This window comes from Leopardus geoffroyi, chromosome E1, assembly GCF_018350155.1.
Source record: "Leopardus geoffroyi isolate Oge1 chromosome E1, O.geoffroyi_Oge1_pat1.0, whole genome shotgun sequence".
NCBI lineage: Eukaryota > Metazoa > Chordata > Mammalia > Carnivora > Felidae > Leopardus > Leopardus geoffroyi.
This window is the reverse complement of record NC_059330.1, coordinates 41,384,274-41,407,189: the sequence shown is the minus strand read 5'-3', so window position 1 is coordinate 41,407,189 and position 22,916 is coordinate 41,384,274. Positions and strand designations below refer to the sequence as shown.

At 46.8% G+C, this 22,916-nt stretch overlaps 3 protein-coding genes across 6 annotated transcripts; 1 reads left to right on the top strand and 2 right to left on the bottom strand.

Moving 5' to 3' along the window:
* Positions 1–132: 132 nt before the first annotated feature.
* RPL27 (ribosomal protein L27) lies at positions 133–3,245 on the bottom strand. Its single transcript, XM_045489006.1, has 5 exons — positions 3,128–3,245; positions 2,803–2,885; positions 1,699–1,868; positions 337–447; positions 133–233 (listed from the first exon to the last, which is right to left on the bottom strand). Exons 2-5 carry the CDS (start codon positions 2,881–2,883, stop codon positions 185–187), a joined length of 411 nt encoding a protein of 136 aa, XP_045344962.1. The 5' UTR covers positions 2,884–2,885; positions 3,128–3,245; the 3' UTR covers positions 133–184.
* A 4,244-nt stretch (positions 3,246–7,489) lies between these two features.
* On the bottom strand, positions 7,490–16,577 carry RUNDC1 (RUN domain containing 1). Its single transcript, XM_045488995.1, has 5 exons — positions 16,080–16,577; positions 12,728–12,886; positions 11,295–11,493; positions 10,133–10,252; positions 7,490–9,742 (listed from the first exon to the last, which is right to left on the bottom strand). Exons 1-5 carry the CDS (start codon positions 16,575–16,577, stop codon positions 8,877–8,879), a joined length of 1,842 nt encoding a protein of 613 aa, XP_045344951.1. The 3' UTR covers positions 7,490–8,876.
* Positions 16,578–16,646: 69 nt separating this feature from the next.
* On the top strand, positions 16,647–21,948 carry PTGES3L (prostaglandin E synthase 3 like). 4 transcript variants are annotated; one of them, XM_045489003.1, is made up of 8 exons: positions 16,647–17,118; positions 17,496–17,609; positions 17,716–17,782; positions 17,888–17,986; positions 19,751–19,840; positions 20,995–21,048; positions 21,553–21,580; positions 21,756–21,948. In XM_045489003.1, exons 1-8 carry the CDS (start codon positions 17,111–17,113, stop codon positions 21,761–21,763), a joined length of 468 nt encoding a protein of 155 aa, XP_045344959.1. In that variant the 5' UTR covers positions 16,647–17,110; the 3' UTR covers positions 21,764–21,948. The 4 variants fall into 4 exon arrangements, with proteins under 4 accessions (XP_045344959.1, XP_045344961.1, XP_045344960.1 ...); XM_045489005.1 differs by having other exon boundaries at positions 17,474–17,609; XM_045489004.1 differs by having other exon boundaries at positions 17,310–17,609.
* The last annotated feature ends 968 nt before the right edge of the window (positions 21,949–22,916 follow it).

Here is a 22,916-nt window from a genome sequence, read left to right as displayed (position 1 = left end):
AAGTAGTCCAAATCTCACAAAAGCGCTATTTTATAAACTTTCCCACAGCTTCTCCTCTCACCCACCACCCAACGTCTTATCATACGAATGTTCTTCAGCAGTCTAATAATACATGCTACAAGCAGACAGTGATTTTTTTTTTTTTTTTTTTTTTGGTATTTTTAATGACTGAAACAAAACAAACTTAAAACCGCAGCTTCTGGAAGAACCATTTGTTCTTGCCGGTCTTGTACCTAGACAGAAAGAAAAGGACACCAATGAGAACAGTGAAACTAAATTCCCTTCACGGAGGATATGGATACCATATTCCCAACATCCACTACCAAAGCTATTTACCTCTCCTCGAACTTGACCTTGGCCTCTCGTCGGGCCTTGCGTTTAAGAGCAGGGTCTCTGAAGACATCCTTGTTGACAACAGTTTTGTCCAAGGGGATATCCACAGAGTACCTGGGGACAACAGTGGGGAGGGAAGATCAGCCCACATGCGGCCAGGGCCTTCGCACAGTCTGGGACATTGGGATGGCAGGGTCTGTCTCCACAGGAGCAATCCACAAAAGCTGTGCCAAAGTCCTGATGATATTTTTTGGAAATTGCCAATTTAAAAAGACTCAAGCCATGAAAATACTTCACGTTTCATTCTCAACTTTCCACAGTGACTATTTTTCTGGCTAAGGATTGTCACTTTAATCATGGTGGTTGGCCAGCTTCCTATTTGGAGCCATTTTATTTAGTGGTGTTCAAGTTGTGTCCGGGGAAGGGTTAGCCTCATTATGAGAATGCAAAAGCTGGGTGACTAGTTACCGAGGTCTGTTTCCCAAACCTGAGAAACAGCAATGCCCTTTTAAGACAGCCCATTAAGAGTAAACATGCAGCCGCCGGTAGCAAACTGTAAGGCACACACTGCTGGGTTTTGGCAATTATCGTTCAGGACTCTCTCAAATATTTTTATTTCCTTATAACCTATACACCAAGATAGCATGAATGGCACACAATACTGTGAACGGCCAGGAACTCAGGGGCTTGAGAGCCAAGTGGAATCAGTTGGGGGGAGGTTTGCTTTCCTTTATTTATCAACAATTTTTGAAAGCCTATAAAAACTATCCTTGAAAGTGGAATAGTGGAAGACAGCAGGCCAGATCCCGTGCCTGTATTTATCGTGATTGCAAACAAATGCAGCAATCTTTACCTAACACTTCTAGGATTTTCAGGTGAGGAGACAGATCAAGAGCAAGCTTGGAAAAGATTTTTCAATCCTGCTTGGCCCAGTCAGGGAAGTCACCACAGAAAATGACAGAACACGGCTCCACATTGAATTAAAGAGGCAACACTGGGGGGGCGCTTGGGTGGCTCAGTCAGCCGAGTGTCCGACATCCACTCAGGTCAGGATCTCAGTTTGTGGGTTCGAGCCCCACGCCGGGCTCTGTGCTGACAGCTCAGAGCCTGGAGCCTGCTTCAGATTCTGTCTCTCTCTGCCTCTCTCCCACTTGTGCTCTCTCAAAAATAACATTAAAAAGAAGAAAAAAAAAAAAAAAAAAAAAAAAGAGGCAGCACTTGAAACCACGACCATTTTGTCAGTCACACATGAAAATGTCTCTTCCCCACACTGGAATGGCTGCAAAGTTGAAAGTTGTCTCCTTATTCAGCAGGCCAGAGGGGAGAAAAGAAAGTCACTTTCATAACCATTCTTGATATGCTCACCTTGTGGGCATGAGGTGATTGTAGTTATAAACTTTCACAAAAGACTTGATCTTTGACCTCTTGGCGATCTTCTTCTTGCCCATGGCAGCTGTCACTTTGCGGGGATAGCGGTCAATTCCAGCCACCAGAGCGTGGCTGTAGGGACGGTCTGAGGTGCCATCATCGATGTTCTGAACAAGCAAGAATCACATGTTAGTAATCGAGGGCCTACTGAGGCGCTGTGCTAAATGCAGGCCACGTATAAAAAGAATACCCCCACTCCCAATCTGAGACCCGCTACTGGAAAAACTGCGCAAAGCAGACATTCTGAGCGCTAGGCTAGATGCCCAAACAGTATTAGATCGTATTCATTCCCACCAAGAATCTGGAAAGGCTTGTGGGAGCTAAGTGATTTAAAACTAACAATAATTAGCATTTATGGAGTGTTTGCTTTCTATCAAGCACTGGTTCTTAGGACTTAACATCTCTTAACTTCTACAATTACATGGCTAGTTGGTGGTCTAACTCCAGAAACCAGTCTCAGACAGATGAGGGAAGGGAAACAAAGGGTGTCCCAGTGGTCCCACAACAACCAAAAGCAAGTGCTTGGCCAGAGCTTAGCAAAATCTCACAAGAGGCCACAAAATGTAGGCAGAAGGCAAAGAACGGAGGACTAGAATATGCTAAGTGATCGTTTTGCCTAGAAACAATTTCTCCTCTTTTTACAGAATCCCAGCTGCAGCACTTAATGTTTTACTTCAGTTCAGTTACTTAACGTCTCCAGACACCAGCAGTAGAAAAGAATCCCCTACGGTTACAAGCACTGGGCATGACACCACCTGGAAAGCAGTGCCAGATACCAAGCAAGCACTCGATAAACGCCGGGCATTATTATTTTTTAAAGCCTCTTTAGTAGAGAACCCATTATATGTTAGGCGCCCAATTCAACTCACATCTGTTTGTATTTTGCATTTTTCTCTCTCAAGAGCCCCGATCACTCACTCCCACCCGCAATGCTCAGTGACCAATGCCCCCAAGCTAGCTCTTGACTTCCACGCTTGCAGGCCTTCCGAAACCAGCCCCGTTCTTGGGATGTAGGCGCGCAGAGGCTCGCGAGGAGGGTACCTTCACGATGACCGCCTTGCGTCCGGAGTAGCGTCCGGCCAGGACCAGCACCACCTTCCCGGGTTTCATGAATTTGCCCATCTCTGCAGGGGAAGGAGAAGGGGCCGTTCAGAAACCTGCCAAGCCGAGGATGGGGGCCCAGAAGCCAAGGCTGCGCTCACTGCCGTCTCGGTCCAGGCCGCCCGCAGGCCCCTGATCGCAGGATAGGACCGCTACGAAGCCTCCGGAGACCGGGCAAAGGAAAGCGCCCGGCGCCACCCCGGATCTCGACCCCCAGGCCGCGGATGGCAGCGGATTGGAACATCCCGCCCAAGGTTCTACTCACCGACACCAGCTACTCGAGCCTACGGCAGAAAGGAAGAAAGCCCACTTCCGCTAACCTTTCACCTCGGGGAGAGTGACCTCACATCCGGTCCCGCTCCGCAAGTTTCGCCCCACCTCTTGAAATCCTTTACGGGCGGAAGCAGCTCTGGCGGGGAGAGCAGTACTTGCGCATTCATTTATTCAAATCAAACTTTATCAGTAGCTTCCACTAGAAGCAAAGAAGTCCTTCCTTCCGCGTAGGTGGGAAGAGCAAGGAAGGCTCTAAAGCGCGCAGACCTTTGACTCCACTGCTCTGCCGCACCCCTTGGTTGCAGTTCCTTTTTCTGGCGCTAGAAGGGGACACAGTTTGAAATAGATTTTTATGACTTGAAAGAGTCAGAGAGCAAAAATAGGACTTGTATTAGTGTGCATTTTTGGCGTAAGGGGGGAGAGACGAAGATCAGTTAGGCAAAGGTGCTTACCCCCAATATTTAGAATCTAGTGATGTCACAGACATTACCGACTAGAATAAGCAGTGAGGAAGGTGAAGGATGATGGTGATAATCCCTGAGCACCTACTCTGTGCTAGGCTTTTTAGGTAGCCTAGCTTCACCAAATGATACAGGAGGTGACCCTGGAAGACTGTTTTTAGATGGTTCTTTACTTGTCTTCGGAGTTCAAGAGAAAGGGAAACCATCTTACAGTTTTTCCTTTTCTGAACATGGAAGAATCTATACAATTGGTCTTGGGCAAGATATGAGAAAAATCAGGGTTTCATCAATTCTCTTCTTAGCCTCTCCAGGGACCAGTTTTCCCTGCAGCCAACACCCCATGCCAGTGGTTTATCACAATAATTATGTACTTACATATCTATATTCAATTACAGTATTTTGTTTCGGAGCACCTGGGTGGCTCAGTCGGTTGAGCATCCGACTTCCTCTCAGGTCATGATCTCGCGATTGGTGGGTTCAGCTCCCCATTGGGCTCTGCTCAGACGGCTCAGAGCCTGGACCCTACGTTGGATTCTGTATCTCTCTCTCTGCGCTCCCCCCGCCCCCCACTTGTTCTCTCTGTCTCTCTCTCAAAAATAAACGTAAACAGGAGCGCCTGGGTGGCTCAGTCGGTTAAGCGTCTGATTTCAGCTCAGGTCACGATCTCACGGTCCGTGAGTTCCAGCCCCGCGTGGGGCTCTGGGCTGATGGCTCAGAGCCTGGAGCCTGCTTCCGATTCTGTGTCTCCCTCTCTCTCTGCTCCTCCCCTGTTCATGCTCTGTCTCTCTCTGTCTCAAAAATAAATTAAAAAAAAAAAGTTAAAAAAAAAAAACGTAAACAATCTTTTTTTTAAATAAAAAAAAGATCTTTTGTTTCAAATCGGAAGATATTTTAGAATTGGAAGGGACCTCCAGAGATCATCTACTCTGGCCTCTAAGAGGACAGCTCTAGAGCAGCAAAGTCACAGAGATGGTGGTGCAAGTGCAAGTTCTCATTCCTGATCTGGTGCTCTTATTACACTACACCACCCTGTCCATTTCCACCTTCATGGTCTGCTCCCAGCCTGCTGCTGCCTCTTCTGCTGTATATCTTTTGGAAAATAGAAACCACAGCCGGAAATCTCATAATTGCCTTGGACTCTTCTCACAAACACTCTCCCAAATTAGTACTAAATCTTCTGAATTTTTCCTTGTCTTTTAAATCTTTTCTGTGCTTTTCCAGAAAAGGAAAATGTCCCTAACTGATCCAGCCTCAGATCTTTTTCTTCTCCTCCTCAAACCTTTTTTTTTTTTTTTTTTTTTTTTAATGTTTATTTTTGAGACAGAGAAACAGAGCATGAGCAGGGGAGGGGCAGAGAGAAAGGGAGACACAGAACTCGAAGCAGGCTCTGGGCTGTCAGCACAGGCCAGCCGCGGGGCTCGAACTCACAAACCGCCAGATCATGACCTGAGCTGAAGTCAGATGCTTTAACTGACTGAGCCACCCAAGCGTCCCTCTTCCTCAAACTTTTATGTGGATCTGAATTGCTTGCTATGTTTATGAAAGATGGATTTCTAACCTAGGAGATAACAATTTCAGTCTGGAGTGGAGCCATATATGATCTATAGAGCTTATTTTGGGGAGCTTCCCTCAACGTAACTCTTAAATTCCCCATTTTTGTGCTTGAAATCCTTCATTGGCTCTGTGTACCGAAGTTTAAACTCACCTCTCTTTTCTTGCAGCCTAAATTCCTTACTTTTCCACATCTTCACCTAACCACTCCCTCCCCACCCCCACCCCCCACTACTGAAATATCCAACCTTTTTGATTCCTGGGGTCTTTACTCAGGTGGGTCCATGTGCCTTTATTCTCCTCCACTGTAGCTAGGCAAAACCCTGTCCAGATCCATCCTTCAAGGCCACTCCAGAGTTCTCCCAGGCAGAATCAATCTCTTCCTTCTGTGCTCCGTCAGCAATCCAATCCATACTCATCTTTATTAGAGAACATCTTATTGGGTTTGGATCAATGGTTCTCAAAGTGTTGTCCCTAAAGCGGCTGCATCAGTCTGGGATGCTTAGAACCTTAGAACTGTGAATTTTCAGGCCACACCCCAGAACTACGGAATAAAAATCTGTAGGATGGGACCGAGCAATTTTTAACAAGCTACCCAAATCCCCAATTTCCTTAGATCGTGTCTTTGTTGAGGGCAGGGAGTATGTTTTATTTCTCTCTTTCCTCAGTATCTAGCCTGGCCCAGGCAGTTGGCAGGCATTCAAGGATGAATGAATGCAGAACGCCTTAGAAATCTTTTTTTCTAAGATTTTAAGTACCTCTACAGCCCACTTGGGGCTTGAACCTATTACCCTGAGATAAAGAATTGCATGCTCTAGCAACTGAGCCAGGCAGTTGCCTCTACCTTTAAGAATGCTTTGCAAGGGCGCCTGGGTAGCTTGGTCAGTTAAGCATCCAACTCTTGGTTTCGGCTCAGGTCGAGATCTCATGGTTCAGGAGTTCAAGCCCCGCGTCAGGCTCTGTGCTGACAGCGCAGGGCCTGCTTGGAATTGTCTTTCTCCGCTCGCTCTGTCTCTCAAAATAAATAAACTTAAGAAATTAAAAAAAAATGCTTTGCAGATCATACTTTTATAACAGTGCAGCCTGCACTTTCACAGATACATATCCATGATTCTTTTTCATCCTGTTCTTGCATATGCTTAGACCTAGGCTGACTGTTCCCTTCTCTCCTCCCTTGTCCTGTGTGCCTCACCCCAAGCCAAGGACAGAGTTCTGTCCTAAGTAATAATGCAGATGATCAGTGACTAGCAGCTATCTGACTGCTGGGATGCTGGCAGCATTGTCTCCGTCTCTACATATTGTCTTTTTGTTTCATGAAGAACTCGGCAGAACGGTGGCTGTCTGTCCATCTCCTTGTGGCCTAGTCCCTTGGCAGCTGAAATTTCTGGTAGGTATGTGGGAAATACCTTCTCTTCCCCAAAGTGACGGTGGAGCAAGGGGGTGGATAAAGGAGAAAGGGGAAGAAAAGATCTAGAAGCAGCATGATACAATAAGGTAACATGATAGAATATAAAGACCATAGGATTTGGATTCGGGCAACTTGAGTACAAATCTCAGCTCTTCCATCACATACACCTGGACAAAATGTTTAACCTCAGTGTACTCGGCTATAAAATGGAGATAATATGGTCTTGTCTTAGAAGTAGTGAGGATTTGGGGCGCCTGGGTGGCGCAGTCGGTTAAGCGTCTGACTTCAGCCAGGTCACGATCTCGCTGTCCGGGAGTTCGAGCCCCGCGTCAGGCTCTGGGCTGATGGCTCAGAGCCTGGAGCCTGTTTCCGATTCTGTGTCTCCCTCTCTCTCTGCCCCTCCCCCGTTCATGCTTTGTCTCTCTCTGTCCCAAAAATAAATAAATGTTGAAAAAAAAAATTAAAAAAAAAAAAAAAAAAAAAAAAGAAGTAGTGAGGATTCAGTTAGGATGGCCTAAAACAGCTTCCCATGATGCTTGATACAAATTAGAATCAAAACCTTGATACAAATTAGTCTTTGTGAGGATTAGAAAAATACTGGGGTGGTTCAGGGCTGTGCCACATAGTCACGGCAGTTATCATCCACCCTGGATGATATTTAGATAAATGGACTTAAAAGTGCCAGCTCCAAAAGTGGCAGGCAAGGTGAGATTTGCCGTGGGAACAGACTGCACGCCTGGGCGAGATGGGATGATAACATTTGGGAGAAACAAACCACCACCAAAGTTGACCTGGTCCAGGATAGAGGGCCAAGAAGAGGCAGAAAGGCCAAGAGCCAGACGTTGCTCAAGAAAACACTGATCTGGATGGATGGGCTAATAACGCACAGACTTATAAACCAAAGCCAAGAGTCTCCACGGTCTTTCAGAGAAGCTACATAAAATACTATGATTTTATTAGCAACCACAGATCTATCATTTTCCACATTTTACAATTATCCTGCTTCACACAGGATGACTAATTCTAATGAATTATCAATAATACATCTTAAATAACATGTTGTTGAAAAAAAATTAAGTTAAAATGCACTATGTAATAGTGCAGACACAAAGTGCAGCTGGCAATTTAATACACGAAACAATGCTGAATCCGTAGCGTTGAGATCCCATTTGGTTTTCCAGAAAGGAATATACCTTGCCCATCTTTGGTCAGTCCTGAAGCAGTATGCAAGCTGAATGATAAATACGAACTAAAAAGGCTAAAATACTGAAGACCAAATAGGATCACTCTAGAGTCCATTTTACAAGGAAATGCTCAGTCCCTTGTCTGTCAACAGGGATCTGTAGTCCCTACCTCTGCTGCAGTACCTACATATGGTCAGACTGCCTCCATCATCCAGCTTCCGGGACAACTGGACTCACAATCCTGGGGGGAGCTGCTGCTGGTCACTGAAGTGTGTTCCCATTCACACTTGACTCAGGGGCAAGGATTCTCTTGAGGAGGACAGCTCTAACATATTTACTTCTAAAAAGATTGTGTCTGCATCTTGTTGGGAGTTGTGTACGGGAAAGGTTATTTGCCAGAGGACATGGTACCAGCCAATGGTGGTCATTCCTCATAAATAACCAGCTCCAGAATCAAAAGACCATCATCTGTGCCGCCACCTTGTCGGGAACAGATTTCAGTTCTTACCCCCCAAAAAGGGGCTCACACTGAGCCTAACAGTGGTTAACGAACTCCCTTAGAAATACTGTTATCAGATATCCCCATTCCCAGTTTTAGAGGCAACTAAGGAATATACAAGGCCTTCCCTGACCTTGGGGTCAGGAAGAAAAGGGGTGTCTGTATTCATAAAGGGAATTTAAATTCCGGCCTTAGGACTCTCTTGAACCCGCTCCAAGTGAAGGAATACGGCTCCCAGCTTGGATGGCAAGAGCCTCAAGTGGAATGTCTTCCAGGACCGACAATTCACTCATGTTGTCACTCACCACCATAAAGAGAATGGTTAGAGTGACCTGGGTTTTGTAAAACTCAGATGTGGCACGATGCGGTGGTACATTCGCTGTGTGCCACAGCTGATTTCTTTTACATAAGCTCTAACATATGTGCCCAGATGTTACATGCCGGGGCAGAACCTTTTAGCGGGAGGGTTTCCGGCATTTCTTTCTGATATGCTAAGTTGGAAAACAGACTTTGCAGTCATTTGGCAAGGGAAACTGTCTTTAAACCCCTCCTCTTGCTCTTTGTTTCTTTCCTAGAAGACTAACCATCTGTTCCTACCCTACTGAGGAAGGTACTGGTGTGGGGCCAGGGCACTCTCCTCAAAAGGCATCTTTGATGTTCTTGAGCTGGCGCACGGCCAGGTCTACAGGGAGGCTGAACTTGAGGCTGCTGAGGCGACTGAGCAGGTTGAGGGCGCTCTCAAAGCCTGTGTGCGCCATGTAGCTCCAGGGCTGGTAGTGGGGCTCGATGAGTGACCCCGACTTGCAGATCAGGTTCACCCAGGACACGAGCCGCTGCTCATTGAGTGCCATGCACACCAAGGCCTTGAGCTCTGAGTCTGCGCTGCGCTTAAAAGGGTCGTGCTCCGTCAACACCATGTGGATGGCGGTCAGTAAGCTCTGCTTGGGGGTCACCACAGTGCCTCCCATAACCGGCAGGGCAAAGGACTGGGAGAGCTTCCGTGCGGGGGATTCCACATAAGCACGGCCGTTCTTAGCATGGTAGTACTTTACAAAGAGCTCCCACGGGTGCATGGCCTCGGGGGCTGAGGAGAAGGCTGGCAGCAAACAAGCAATGGGGGCCATGACAAGGCTCATCCCCGGTGAGGAGGCGTAGAGTCCATGGGCCAGCAGGTCCCTTACAGCCACTGTCAGCTCCTTCCGCACGGCCGTGGTCAGCTCGTCCTTGCCTCCCAGAGAGAGGTCCTGGAGGTTGGCGGAGGTGATGACGTGGTCGTGCGGCTGGTGCCTCAGGGCGAGCTGCTTCACTCTGTCTACTGATACCTCCAGCCTCTTCAGTAAGGGGGAGTAGTCCCTGTCAGCCTGGCTTCTCTGCCACAGGGTTTGTGGGATCTGGCCCGTGGCGCAACCAAACTGGCTAACGGCAAAGATCTGGAGCACTGCGAGTGCACGCCGCATGAGGTGCAGCCCCGTCTCCTGAACCTTCTTCACGTCTTCTGCCTTTGCTGTTCAGAAAATGCAACGACTCATCAGTTAGGGCCATGCTGGCACAGAGGTACATTCAACAAGTCACGGGCTGGGATCCGGTCCTGCTTCTGAGCTACAGTACACGTCCCACAGGAAGCCAAGAGCCACCTAGGATGTTGCTGGACCTAACTGTTTTGGGTTAATAATAGCTGTTACTGTGATTCCCACACCAAATAATCCGCTCACTTAAAGTGTATAATTCAGTGATTTTTAGTATATTTACAGAGCTGTGCACCCATCATCCCCAAAAGAATCCCTGTACCGTTAGCATTTCCCATTCCCACTTCTCCCCAGCCCCTTAAGCCCTAAGTAACTGCTAATCTACTTCCTACCTTTCTGGATTCGCCTATTCTGGAAGCTGTACTTACGTTTGCTGTTTCCTGGAGGCAGTCTGCCGCTGTCAGTTCTGGTGGAGCCGCTTCCTGTCTTCCCACTGGCCTTGCACTCACAGTGTGCACTGTCTGCCTGCAGTGGGCTTCCCACTTCATCTGTAAGCAGGAGTTACAAAGAGGAGGAAAATGAATATTTACTAGTGCCTACCACATGTAAGACTTTTACAAATAACAGCTGATTTGTGTGGCACAGTGACTGGCTCAATAAATATTTGCTGAATGAAGGAAGCGTGAATCATCATTTCAGGGGTGAGGAGAGTGGGGCTAAACAGGTTAGGAACCTCCCCAAGGACCCAAGGCTAGGAAGTGGCAGAACTGGGATCTGAACTATCTGGTTCTAAAACCCATCTTCTTGGGGCATCTGGCTGGCTCAGTCGGAGGAGCATGTGACTCTTGATCTTAGGGGTGTGAGTTCGAGCCCTACACTGGATGTAGAGATTACTTAAAGATAAAATCTTTTTTTTTTTTTTAATTTTTTTTTTAACGTTTGTTTGTTTGTTTATTTATTTATTTATTTATTTATTTATTTTATTTTTTTTTTTCCCAACGTTTTTATTTTATTTTTGGGACAGAGAGAGACAGAGCATGAACGGGGGAGGGGCAGAGAGAGAGGGAGACACAGGATCGGAAACAGGCTCCAGGGTCTGAGCCATCAGCCCAGAGCCTGACGCGGGGCTCAAACTCACGGACCGCAAGATCGTGACCTGGCTGAAGTCGGACGCTTAATCGACTGCGCCACCCAGGCGCCCCAACGTTTATTTATTTTTGAGACAGAGAGAGAGCATGAACGGGGGAGGGTCAGAGAGAGGGAGACACAGAATCTGAAACATGCTCCAGGCTCTGAGCAGTCAGCACAGAGCCCGACGCAGGGCTCGAACTCACATACCGCGAGATCGTGACCTGAGCCGAAGTCGGACACCCAACCGACTGAGCCACCCAGGCGCCCCAAAGATAAAATCTTAAAAAAAAAAAAAAAAAATCCACGTTCTTTCTATTCTACCGTGCTGGCTCCCTCACTGAGTGATCAAAACCTCCTACACAGTACATGAAGAACGGGCACCTTTAGGAACCAGTACTTGGATTACATGTAATTATTATGACATCTGTCCACCCTGCTCTTCCCATCCCTTCCTCTGACCTTGGATGAAGTTGATGAACATCTCGAGGTCTCGGATCTGAGTCTTCAGCTGCTCAACCAACTGTTCTTTCACTCGGGCCGGGTTGACAATCTGAGCCACAGCTGCGTCCACACGCTGCCGCAGCTCCTCAGTGGACAGTGAACTGATGTCCTCATTCAGATTCATGTCCAGTTTCTTTAGTAGTTCATCTATGATCACCTATCAAGACCACAAACAATGGGCACACCCTTTAGAATTTTCAAGGAGAGGGCTTGAAAAGGGAGTTATTTGCTGGAGTGCTTCCTACCTTTGAATGGAAATCAACGACAGACAGAACTCCCAAACCTGGGAGAGGACACGATGCGACTGCTGATCAAGGTGAGAGCACAGAGCTCCTTCTCCTACAGTAACAAGGACCCTTGGTTCCTCTCAGACAGAAATGGCTCCTCTCACTGCACATTCTCTACCAGGCCAGGCAACTTTCAGGAGAATAACAGTGTGAATAATCCAAAGTGGTTGACAGTCCAAAAAGCTCATAGTTAGCTTTCCCCAAAGCCTCCAAGAGAATACATATGGATTTCCTTTAGTTTCTAGTTCTCCTCATCCCTTCTTGCCCTACTCAAGGCAACTAAAAGAAAAAAAAAATCTCTACTAAACATCAAAGTGCATTAGAGCCAAAATGCCCTAGTGACAATATTTGGAACAGTTTGAAATCCAGTTAATGTAACTCCAGCCAAGTCAGAGAAACAGCCACATCACGGTGAGAGACAAACGTGTTTGTAGGGGAGGCTGTAGCTGTATTTCTGCCAGAGATTTACCTGCCTACCCAGGTGTTGCTTAAATAAATATGGCATTAAAACCAGTCTGGATTCCTGGAATACTTATCAACTGGTAGTGGGGAAAAGCTAATTTACATTGGAGGAGGTGCCCAAGTAGAACTGTTTTAATGATCAAATGAAAAACTATTATTTAAAAAAAAAAAATTTTTTTTAACGTTTATTCATTTTTGAGAGACAGAGAGAGACAGAGCACGAGCAGGGAAGGGGCAGAGAGAGGGAGACACAGAATCTGAAACAGGGTCCAGGCTCTGAGCTGTCAGCACAGAGCCCCCAGGCGGGGCTCGAACTCACAAACTGTGAGATCCTGACCTGAGCCGAAGTCGGGCGCTCAACCGACTGAGCCACCCGGGCGCCCCAAAACGATTATTATTATTATTATATATCACTACTATTAGTATAACCACCAAAAAGAGCTCAGTTAACATATTATAAAGCTTTGGAATTTGTGTTTCCATGTGTGAATGAAGACTTGTCCCATTTCCCTTTGATTTGGGCCAGCAAAGGGATTCTTAGTAAGACCAAGGGTGAACGAGCTAGGAAAGAACGTCCTGTGAACACAGGAAGGGACAAGGTAGCCTTAGGTAGCGGTGGGCGCCTCTCTGGTGTCTGCTCACCCGCTGTCTTTCCAAGACCACGGACTGTGGCAGGGAGTCGTAACTGCCCTCTTGATAGGCAAATGTTTCCAGGTCATCCAGCTGGGTTTTGAGCTGCAGTATAAGTTCTTTCTGCTTCTCCCTTTGGGTTTCCAGACGTTCCCGTTTCTCCTGCTCACTCTAAGACAAGAAAATACTTAGGTCTATTTCATAGGAAAAGGAAAAATCAGGGCACAAGGGCACATTAAGAATCCTCACAAGCTAACCATGACTACTGAAACAAAGTGTTTCCAAATAATCCCAAGGAAATACAGAATTCATACATAGGTTCAAAAATGAGAATAACGATTTCATCCAGGGTAATTTATTAAATGTGTTTTCTTTAAAAAGGTATTTGTCCCTCATTGGAAACAGAATATGAATACAATGAGGCCTTTTGTTAAGACAGCCTTCCCACCCCCTCCACAAAGGCCTAGTTAGGATAGAGACAATTTATTTTAGACAAGACAGCCCCCCAGAAATTAAACATGCCATCCTCCACAGCCAATTACCACAGATCAACTCCTGAATACTTTCTGCGGCCAAATTTTGCAAGAGAATCTAGAGATAAGGGTGTAGAGAAAAGATTTATAATTCATAATCAGTTTTCTTTATTCTTATTTTTTAAAGATTTTATTTTTCAATAATCTCTACATCCAAAGGGGCTCAAACTCACAACCCTGAGATCAAGAGTTGCATACTCTATCGACTGAACCAGCCAAGCACCCCTCATAACCAGTGTTCTTAAGATTCAAAGCCCCTCCAATGTATTACAGATGTTCGCACAATCAAAAGAATTAAAGCAGGTGCCTGGGGCAGTGAAAAATAAAATCCAAAAGCCAAGCAACAGGGGTGGGAAGGTAACCATGTTAACAAAGAAAGAGAAAAAAAAAAAGAGTCTGGTAAGTTTCCCTGACCAGTGACTCCTTTCTCCATTGTTGGCCACCAGGCAGATTCTGCATTTAAATGATGAAAAAATCCTTCAGGGTGGTGAAGTCTTGCCAATGCATTCTCAAATACTAGTTCTTCCTTAACTTTCTTGATTATCAAAAACAAAACAAACCAAAACTAGCAAGTCAGGTGCAGGTATAAGGCTGCATTTTCAACCAGCAGCCTATAGGACATTAAATTTAACCTTCAAATGGAACTTACCAAGCCCTCCAAAAGATATGAGATAGGACAAATGAAAAACAATGAATTAACTTTTTGTTCAAGCTCTTTAAAAAGCAATCCTTTCGCTTTACTCAACATGACAGCAAGCCTTTTCTCAGGACACTTCCTCTCCAAACCTTTCTGAGTATTGGCATGTCTTAGAACCTTGTTCCCATCCCCTGCTGATTCTGTCTCCCCCAGTCTATGAACTCCTTAAGGGCAAAGGCCTTGACTTTGTACCCCTGTTGCCTAGCATGGTGTTTGGCACAGGATAAACTCTCAATACACATTTGCTGTATGTTACTGAACTATAAAACAGGTACAGAACGACACATTCCAAATAATGAGCTCTGACTGGAGGAAGCTGTCTAGCCAGCCCAAGGAGAAAGTACAGGGAAGCTCTGTTTGTGTTTTCACTGTATCCTAACTTCATTAAGCCAAGGAAGAAGAAGAAAAAAAAACAGCCATGAATCCTGATTCTGTTTTCACGAGTATGTCTGCTGAACTCTGTTTCCTGCCATGGCACCATGGCAGTTACAGCGTGTTATTGATTGGAATGTGGGCAAACAAGTGTAATAGAGAAAAACGAGCTCTGGTTCAAGGCAGAAAATAATGGAAATGATTTCCAGTATGAAGTGAGAGGAAATACTGGTTTAAAAAAATCTGGAACTAACAAGAAGTAAATCATCTGGTTCAAACATGTCCCCCCACTTAGATATTTTATGTAATCTTCTGTGCATTCATTAACGCATAAACAGGTGGTACCAAAGTGGTATTTTGAGCACCGCTTTTTTTTTTCCTAATTTTTACTTATTTATTTTGAGAGAGAGCATGTGCAGGGGAGGGGCAGAGAGAGAGAGAGAGAGAGAGAGAGAGAGAGAGAATCCCAAGCATGCTCTGTGCTGTCAGTGCAGAGCCTGACGTGGGGCTTGATCTCACCAACCATGGCATCATGACCTGAGCAGAAATCAAGAGTCAGACACTTAACCGACTGAGCCACCCAGGCGCCCGGTGAGCACTTTTTTTTTTTTTTTTTAAAGTTGTACTCTGCTTCTGAAAGAGAAAATGAACAACCAAAAGAGCACCACATCCACACAGAAACTCTGATGCTTCTTGCTCCTGAACAAGGGCCTGGTTACAGTAATCCTTTCTACTCCTTTCTACTCCTTAAAAGTCTGGCAATTTGAGGTGGCTGCTCCTTGTGCCAGGAGCTGCGGGTATATGGAGAGGAGGGTGGAACAGCAAACACAGGATTGCACTGGAAACATTTCAGGTTAAAATAAGCAAGTCAGTATCTGCTACTGATAAGCCTTGGTTAAACCCAATTTAAGCGGGAAGAAAGCCACGTATAGGTAGTAACTTGAAGAATGAAAATGTGGAGAAGACGGCCAAGTCTCTTCAACACCTCCAATAAGCTATCTGCAACTGTGCACTTCCAGAGATTCAAAGACTGTTAAGGAAATGGCATTGGCATACAGATTCCCATTACTCAGTGGATGCTAACTGATCTTGTCACAGTTACCAAAGGGGCTTCCTATATAATACCTAGTTATTAGGCAGGATGGGCAAGGAGGTTTAAAATTCCAGCTGTAGGAAAGGCTATAATCAGGAGTTGTGTTTTTTTTTTTTTTCATTTACTAAGTGATCCTGCTGTTCAACAAAGCTTCTGCCCCCACAAAAGCCTAAAGATTAAAGACGTCTTCTAGATTCCAGGAAAGTAGGAACAGGCAGGAGGTCTACATTTCCATGGATTCCAATTCACTTACCCTTCATTAGCCAATGTTCTCAGCCCCAGGTCGGGGTACTCTATCAACAAATGTGCTCGGGCGTTGGGTACTTTATGAGGCCACGGCAAGGTGAGGGGAAGCAGCACTGCTTTGGTTGGTTGCTCTGTTGCCCTTTGAATACTCTTTGCTCACCACTCTTCTGTCCCGCACGTCACCACACCTGCATCTCTTTCCACACCCTAGGTGGACACCCCTCACGATGAGGTTCCCAGGCCTCGGGGTCCTCCTGCCCTTCAGCAAACCTCGCACACCTGTCTTATCTCCTCGTCTCCAACGCGCGAAGTACCCACCGAGACCAGCCGGCTTCTCACCGCTGCTACCTTGGTCCGCGTCAGCATCGCCACCCACCCAACCGCCTATGCCCCTGTCCCTCGGGGTCTGGCCCAGATGCTCACCTGGTTCTCGCCCCGCAATCGTGGCCGGTCCCCTGGCAACCCATCGCCATCGTCGCTGGCGGGGTCCTCGGACCCCCCATAACCCAGGACGTGCGGGCAACCGCGGAAAGCGAAGTCCTCAAGCTCGCGCAGGAGGCGCTGCTGCTCCGCGGGCGCACCGCGCACCACCTGGCGCAGGCGGAACTGCACTTGCGCGAAGTGCGAGGACAGCGCAAGCAGCGCCGAGTCCAGCCGCCGCCGCTCAGCCCGCAGCCGCCGCAGCGTCCGGCCGGGCGAGTCGGGAGGGGAGCCCGGGGCCGCGCCTGGCTCCTCGGCTGCCGCCTCTTCCGAGAACGCAGCTGTCCCAGGCCCGGCCTCCGCCACTGCCCCCACCGGGGCCCAGCGCACCGCCTCGCAAGGTGGCGGCGACTCCTCTTCCTCTTCCTCTTCGTCCTTCGCCTTTGGACCAACGGCAGCTACCACCGTTACCGGTTCCGCAGACGCTTCGACAGCCGCCATCTTCCCGGAAACGCCGCCGCACGTCAGCCGCGCCCCCTCACTGCCATGGCAACGGCGCGCTGTCTGGGAAACCCGCTGGAGCGGGTGGGCGGGGCACATACGTCAGATAGTTTATCGTCACCTGGGGCGGGCCTTCCCAGGGGATTTAACTGGGGCTGATAATTTTTTATTGAGCGCCTATCGTGAATCAAACACTGAGTGCCCTGAGCGTTGGAGAAACGAGTGAATGAAGCCAGGAGCAAGTTATTCGGTGTGCACATTATCTAGTGTGGCTCTTGCCCTGGTCCCCGTGGGTAGGTGGTCTATTCCTAACCTGAACATTTCTGGAGACCCAGAGATGTGAGGACTGCCGGGATTATGCTCTCCCAGACTCTCTCTGGAGTGCAGATCCCTTGGCTATGTGGCCACATCCCCCCTTCCTCTAAGGCCTTCCCCGACCATATAAGGAGAGGCAGCTGCTGGGGCGTCCCCAGTATCTAAAGATAGCGGCCTCTGCTTCAGACTCCAAACGTCACCGGGTAGCAGGAGCCGCCATGGCAAGGTGAGTGTTTCCAGTCGCCCTTTTCCCTGGAGATTCCTTGTCCCACCATTTTCTGGGCGCTCTGGGCCCTGCGAGGTCCCATGGAAACCCCAGACTCCGGGTCTCTGTAACTTTCGGGTGGTGAGGGAAGTGACCTGAATGTTCTCCATAACTCCCTACCTCTCAACTTTCGCACTCTCGATTCTCCCCAGGTTCACCCTCCCCCCTCCTCCCCACTCCCATCACGCCCCTTTCACTTCCTTCTGTCTCACTTAGCTCCACTTTGACAGGGCCATGGCATAAAACGTCCCTAAAATTCCCCCCTCCCCAACCTTTCCCCAATGCCCCCTGTCTTCCCTCTGCCACCCCTATGAAGCCCCACCGCAACTCCTCTTCAGGCAGCATGCCAGGACGCTGTGGTATGACAGGCCCAAATATGTGTTCATGGAGTTTTGTGTTGAGGATAGCACCGATGTCCACGTGCTCATCGAAGACCACCGCATTGTGTTCAGGTAATGGCCCTCCTCTCTGGAGGGCCTGGTTTCCAGGAACCTTTCCTTTCTCCTAATGCGCCCATGCTCAGCCTGCCGCATTTCCTCAGCTGCATTGTCTCCTCAGCTGCAAGAATGCGGATGGAGTGGAGTTGTACAATGAGATTGAGTTCTATGCTAAGGTGAACTCCAAGGTAAGGGTGGGACAGGACAGTAAGGTCTGGATGGAAAGGCTGCTTGGGAAATTGGAGATTCATTCTACACCTCAGATCCTAACAATGAGGCTGTCTATCTGGCAGGACTCCCAGGATAAACGCTCCGGTCGTTCCATTACTTGTTTTGTGAGGAAATGGAAGGAGAAGGTGGCCTGGCCTCGACTCACCAAAGAGGACATCAAAGTAGGTGTGTGGGGAATGGCCTGCTCTTTCTCCTCTGCTCTCTGTGTACCTGGGGACATAGATCTGGGAATCACCCTTGGCTCCTTTCCCATCAACATTCAGTCACTCACAAGGTCCTACTTGACTTCCTAAACATTCTTGAGTCTGTTACTTCATCACTTCTAATTGAGGCCTCATCCATCACTGGGTGAGGTTTATTGCATATTTTCAGTCCTACCCTCAATCCATCCTTTGCACTGCTCCCAGCATGGCCTATCTAAAACACGCATTTGAACGGTACCTGGCTGGCTCAGTCGGCCCAGCATGCGTCTCTTGATCTCAGGGTTGTGAGTTTGAGGCCCATGTTGGGTATAGAGATTACTTAAAAGTAAAATCTTTGAAAAAAAAAAAAAAAAAGAAGAAGAAAATGGAGATTCTGATCACACTGGCCTAAATTCCCAAATGCCAGGGGCACCTGACCGGTCTAGTTGGTAGAGCATGTGACTGTTGATCTTGGGGCTGTGAATTCAAGCCCCATACTGGATGTAGAGAATTACTTCATAAATAAATAAATTCCCAAATGGAGCTTTAAATGGAGCATGTGCACCGCACTTTACTCCTTTTCAGTAGCACCCTCTTTCGGGCATTTGAACTTGTCACTTCTGCTCTTTGGGTTGAGATCCAGGGACCACAGCGTGACATATAAACTATTCCTCCCTTCTGGAGCATCATATCCCATTAGTCTCTGCCCTAAACTTTACATTCTAGCCATAGCAAATGTCTTGCAACTCTTTTGCACACACCAGGCTATTTCTCATTACTTTACCTTTGCTCATGCTGTGCCTTCTTCATGGAAAGCCATCATCACTACCTGTGCCCACCTAACCCTTGCACATCCTTTAAGTCTCTGCTACTCTAAGAAGCCCGGGCTCCTATAGTTCCTTTCTGTGTTTCCATAATATCCCTTGCGTAAGCCACCACCACCCTTTCCACGCTGTTATTATTAGAATGATTTATTTAAATTTCCCTTCCCCACTTGCTTTGTGATGGCTGGGACTATATATATTAAACATTTTCTTGAATTAATTTTGTTAACATTTATTTATTTTTGAGAGGGAGAGAAAGAGAGAGAATGAGTAGGGGAGGGGCAGAGAGAGAGGAAGACAGAGAATCCAAAGCAGGCTCTGCGTTGTCATTGCAAAGCCCAACATGGGGCTCAAACCCACAAACTGTGAGATCATGACCTGCGCTGACGTCGGACCCTCAGCCAACTGAGCCACCCAGGTGCCCCTCTGTTAAACCTTTTAGAATCGCAATGCCAAGCTCAGAGTCTGGCCCATGGTACGTGTTCAATAAATAGCTGTTAAAATCAATGAGTGAGTAACTTCTTTTCTTGTTTATAAGAACTTAGAACACAGGCCTCCAAGGGTTATCTCCAACTCCAGGGGATGCAGCTTGTCTGTCTTGCTTGGTTGATTCCTATAGTATTTTATGACACACTTATCTTTCTAGAGGTATTATACCTCTATTCAATCAGCTTCTGGAGGGCCAAATTTCTATGCTTTTCCATCTCCTACAATGCCTGGCATTGTGCATCACACTTAGTAGATTCCTGGCAAATCTTTGCGGATGATGATGATGGCATCCTGGAAAGGGGCTAGTCAAAGAGGTGCTGTGGGGAAGGAAGACTGTACCCCAATGGCCTTCTTTGCCCCTAAGCATGCCCCTGTGCACACGGCCATGTTCTTCTGTGCACTTGTGATGCTCTATACTTTCCTCTTGCAGCCGGTGTGGTTGTCTGTGGACTTTGATAACTGGAGAGACTGGGAGGGGGATGAAGAGGTGGAGCTGGCTCAGGTGGAACACTATGCAGAGGTAATGCCATTTTCTGCCCATCTTGATCATTCTCTGTGTCTCTGCTCATACGGAGGACTGTCATCAGGGCTAGACAGAGATAGATGAGCTTGTCTCATTCGTGCTCATCTTGTTTACATATTTTGTGCGATGTTTATTTAGGAGGGATGGGAGAAATTAATATTAGTGAAACTGTACACTTGGATTCATGCATTAGTCACAGAATTCTGAAAAAGTTTGGCAAAACCTTTACCAACTTTTCTGTCATTCTTGTTCTCTCTTCTATTTTCTGTGTGTGTGTGTGTGTGTGTGTGTGTGTGTGTGTGTTTCCTGAGCCAGACAACTTCATGGGAAGCTCAAACTAAGCAGTATAAAAATTTACATCATAGGGGCGCCTGGGTGGCTCAGTCGGTTGAGCGTCCGACTTCGGCTCAGGTCACGATCTCGCAGTCCGTGAGTTCGAGCCCCGCGTCGGGCTCTGGGCTGACAGCTCAGAGCCTGGAGCCTGCTTCCGATTCTGTGTCTCCCTCTCTCTCTGCCCGTCCCCCGTTCATGCTCTGTCTCTGTCTCAAAAAAAAAAAAAAAAAAAAAAAAGTTAATAAAAAAAATTAAAAAAAAAATTTACATCATAAAATAAATAAATTGCACCCTGCCATATATTATTTTGTTTTAGAATTTCAGCTACTATTTATTCAACTTGCCAAAATACTAACAGACTGTAACCTGCGTTAGTAAGAAGGATGCTGTGTGTGTGTTTCAACATCCTTTTAAACGTTTTTTTTTATTTTTTATTTTTTTTTATTTTTGAGACAGAGAGAGACAGAGCATGAACGGGGGAGGGGTAGAGAGAGAGGGAGACACAGAATCGGAAGCAGGCTCCAGGCTCTGAGCCATCAGCCCAGAGCCCGACGCGGGGCTCGAACTCACGGACGGGCGAGATCGTGACCTGAGCCGAAGTCGGATGCTTAACCGACTGAGCCACCCAGGCGCCCCTTCAACATCCTTTTAAAAAGGGGATCGATTTACTTTCCTCCAGTTCATTCCAGTGATGTGTTAGGGGCTGTACAGATAAGGCAGTTGTCTGGCTGGGACCATTCTCCTGTGGTCCATCAACATACAGGTTGCTCTTCCCTTGCCCTTCTTTTCTTTTGTAATCATTTTTCTCTTCCTACTAGCTTTTGAAGAAGGTCAGCATCAAGAGACCTCCCCCTGGCATGGATGACCTGGATGTGAGTAAAGCCTGCCTTTCAACCCTTTGGTTTCCTTTTAGCCCTAAAAAATAAGATACTAGAAAGCTCTTGTTATGGTCCTTGGCACACCATAGTTTTCTCAGTGCATGTCAGCCAAATTTGGATTTGACACAGGAGGTTGAATATTCTTCTCCAGGCTGTAGAAAACCCCAGCAAGACCCTCCTCCCTCCCATCTCCCCTCTACTTCTCTATCCTAGAGCAGACCTGGCCCTGTTGACTGCATTCACAGTTGTAAGGAGCAGTGGCCTGAATTGAAATTCTGAAACCATGTGATGGTTGACACAGTGTTGTTAATTGAGTGCCAGTGGTTTATTTTATTTTTGAAAGTATAAATCCTTCTGTTAGCCTACCAGGAAGTGGTATGATTTAGAAATTCACAAAAGAAAACTTGGTGAGCGGGAGGGAGTGAGTAGAGTTTGTGAACACAAATGTTCACTCTTTGCAGATTCTACAGGCGCTTTTGTCTTTTTTTCTTTCCCTAGGATGATTCTGACGGTGCTGATGCAACAAGTAATTAACTTCTGTGACGGCAGAGCTGGGGAGGAAGCTGGGGCATCTTCCAGTCGCTCTGAAAAGCTAGGGCCGGGGTCTTTGCCAGCTCTTAGCTGTGGGGTCTCCAGGATCTCTGAACTTTCCTAGAAACTCTTTTTACATGTCCTTTTATGTTTTATTTCTTTTTTCCTAGGCACTTGAGTATGGCTCCATCAGATGGCAGGATAGGAGAGTAGACTGGTGGGGCTCCTGACTTCCTACCAATTGGCTGTAATCTTTGTGCTTGGGCCACTCATCAGGGCTCTCTTGAGTATTCGAGCATGTGTGTGTGGTAGAGCAAAAGCCAAAGAAGCAGCGTATAGGTTATAATAAATCTGTAAGAACAATTCTCTGTCTCCTTTCTTCTTGCACTTCTTCCTCCTGGAGGCAGACCTCTTCTACCTTTATCGTTCCTCTCAAGGGGTGGGGTGGGTGTTGCAGATCCTGGTCCTCCCTGTTGAGATTGGAAACAGAAAGATCTTGGGAGTAGGCTTGTAACCTACATGGGACTTCCCCATGCCTAGATCAATGCTTATGTCTCAGACCAGACACCAGCCTTTCTCTATACCCCTAGAACCATGTAAATTCTGCCACCCCTAGAACTAGCCAGAAACCCACCTCAGCTTTCTGCATAATCCAGAAATTTCTTTGCACTTTAATAGCTAATTGTTACATTAGTTAATGCCTATATCTGTTTGCTCTTCCATCCATTATCTACCCCATTCATCCACAAACATTTTTTTGAGTGCCTAATGTGTACTTAAACTGTGACTTAGACAAAATGCCGTACCCACACTTTGCCCTTGAACTCATGGTAAAGTACTGAGATTTGTTTAAAAAATTAAACTTCAAAAGTTTATGTCAATCATATATAGATACAGTTTAAAAATTAAAATAGTATAGAAGGGTATAAAATTCAAAGTTGAATTTGTACTCCTTTAAGAGAGGTAACTACTGTTAATAGTTTCTCTGATAAATTGATATATCTATATATGTATATACACTGTACACATAACTTGCATTAATACTTATAGCTTATGTAATCATATTGTATTATATAGTTAGCTGATATATAAAACAATACATATGAAACAAACATACAGTTACTTACATATAGGATAATATATATTAAATCTTGGGGCACCTGGGTGGCTCAGTTGGTTAAGCAACTGACTTCCGCTCAGGTCACGATCTCACGGTTCATGGGTTTGAGCCCCACATCGGGCTCTGTGCCGACAGCTCAGAGCCTGGAGCCTGCTTTGGATTCTGTGTCTCCCTCTCTCTCTGCCCCCCCCCCCCCCACTTGTGCTCTGTC

Excerpts from the sequence above, each read along its gene's own strand:
- RPL27 (XM_045489006.1), bottom strand. The coding sequence starts at position 2,883 with ATGGGCAAATTCATGAAACCCGGGAAGGTGGTGCTGGTCCTGGCCGGA. Across the intron at positions 448-1,698 it reads AATCACCTCATGCCCACAAG|GTACTCTGTGGATATCCCCT; the intron begins GTGAGCATATCA and ends TGTTGTCCCCAG. Across the intron at positions 234-336 it reads AAGGTCAAGTTCGAGGAGAG|GTACAAGACCGGCAAGAACA; the intron begins GTAAATAGCTTT and ends CTTTCTGTCTAG.
- PTGES3L (XM_045489003.1), top strand. Across the intron at positions 17,783-17,887 it reads ATGCTAAGGTGAACTCCAAG|GACTCCCAGGATAAACGCTC; the intron begins GTAAGGGTGGGA and ends TCTATCTGGCAG. Across the intron at positions 19,841-20,994 it reads AGGTGGAACACTATGCAGAG|CTTTTGAAGAAGGTCAGCAT; the intron begins GTAATGCCATTT and ends TCTTCCTACTAG.
- RUNDC1 (XM_045488995.1), bottom strand. The coding sequence starts at position 16,577 with ATGGCGGCTGTCGAAGCGTCTGCGGAACCGGTAACGGTGGTAGCTGCC. Across the intron at positions 12,887-16,079 it reads GATTGCGGGGCGAGAACCAG|AGTGAGCAGGAGAAACGGGA; the intron begins GTGAGCATCTGG and ends TTCTTGTCTTAG. Across the intron at positions 11,494-12,727 it reads TGGTCTTGGAAAGACAGCGG|GTGATCATAGATGAACTACT; the intron begins GTGAGCAGACAC and ends TGGTCTTGATAG.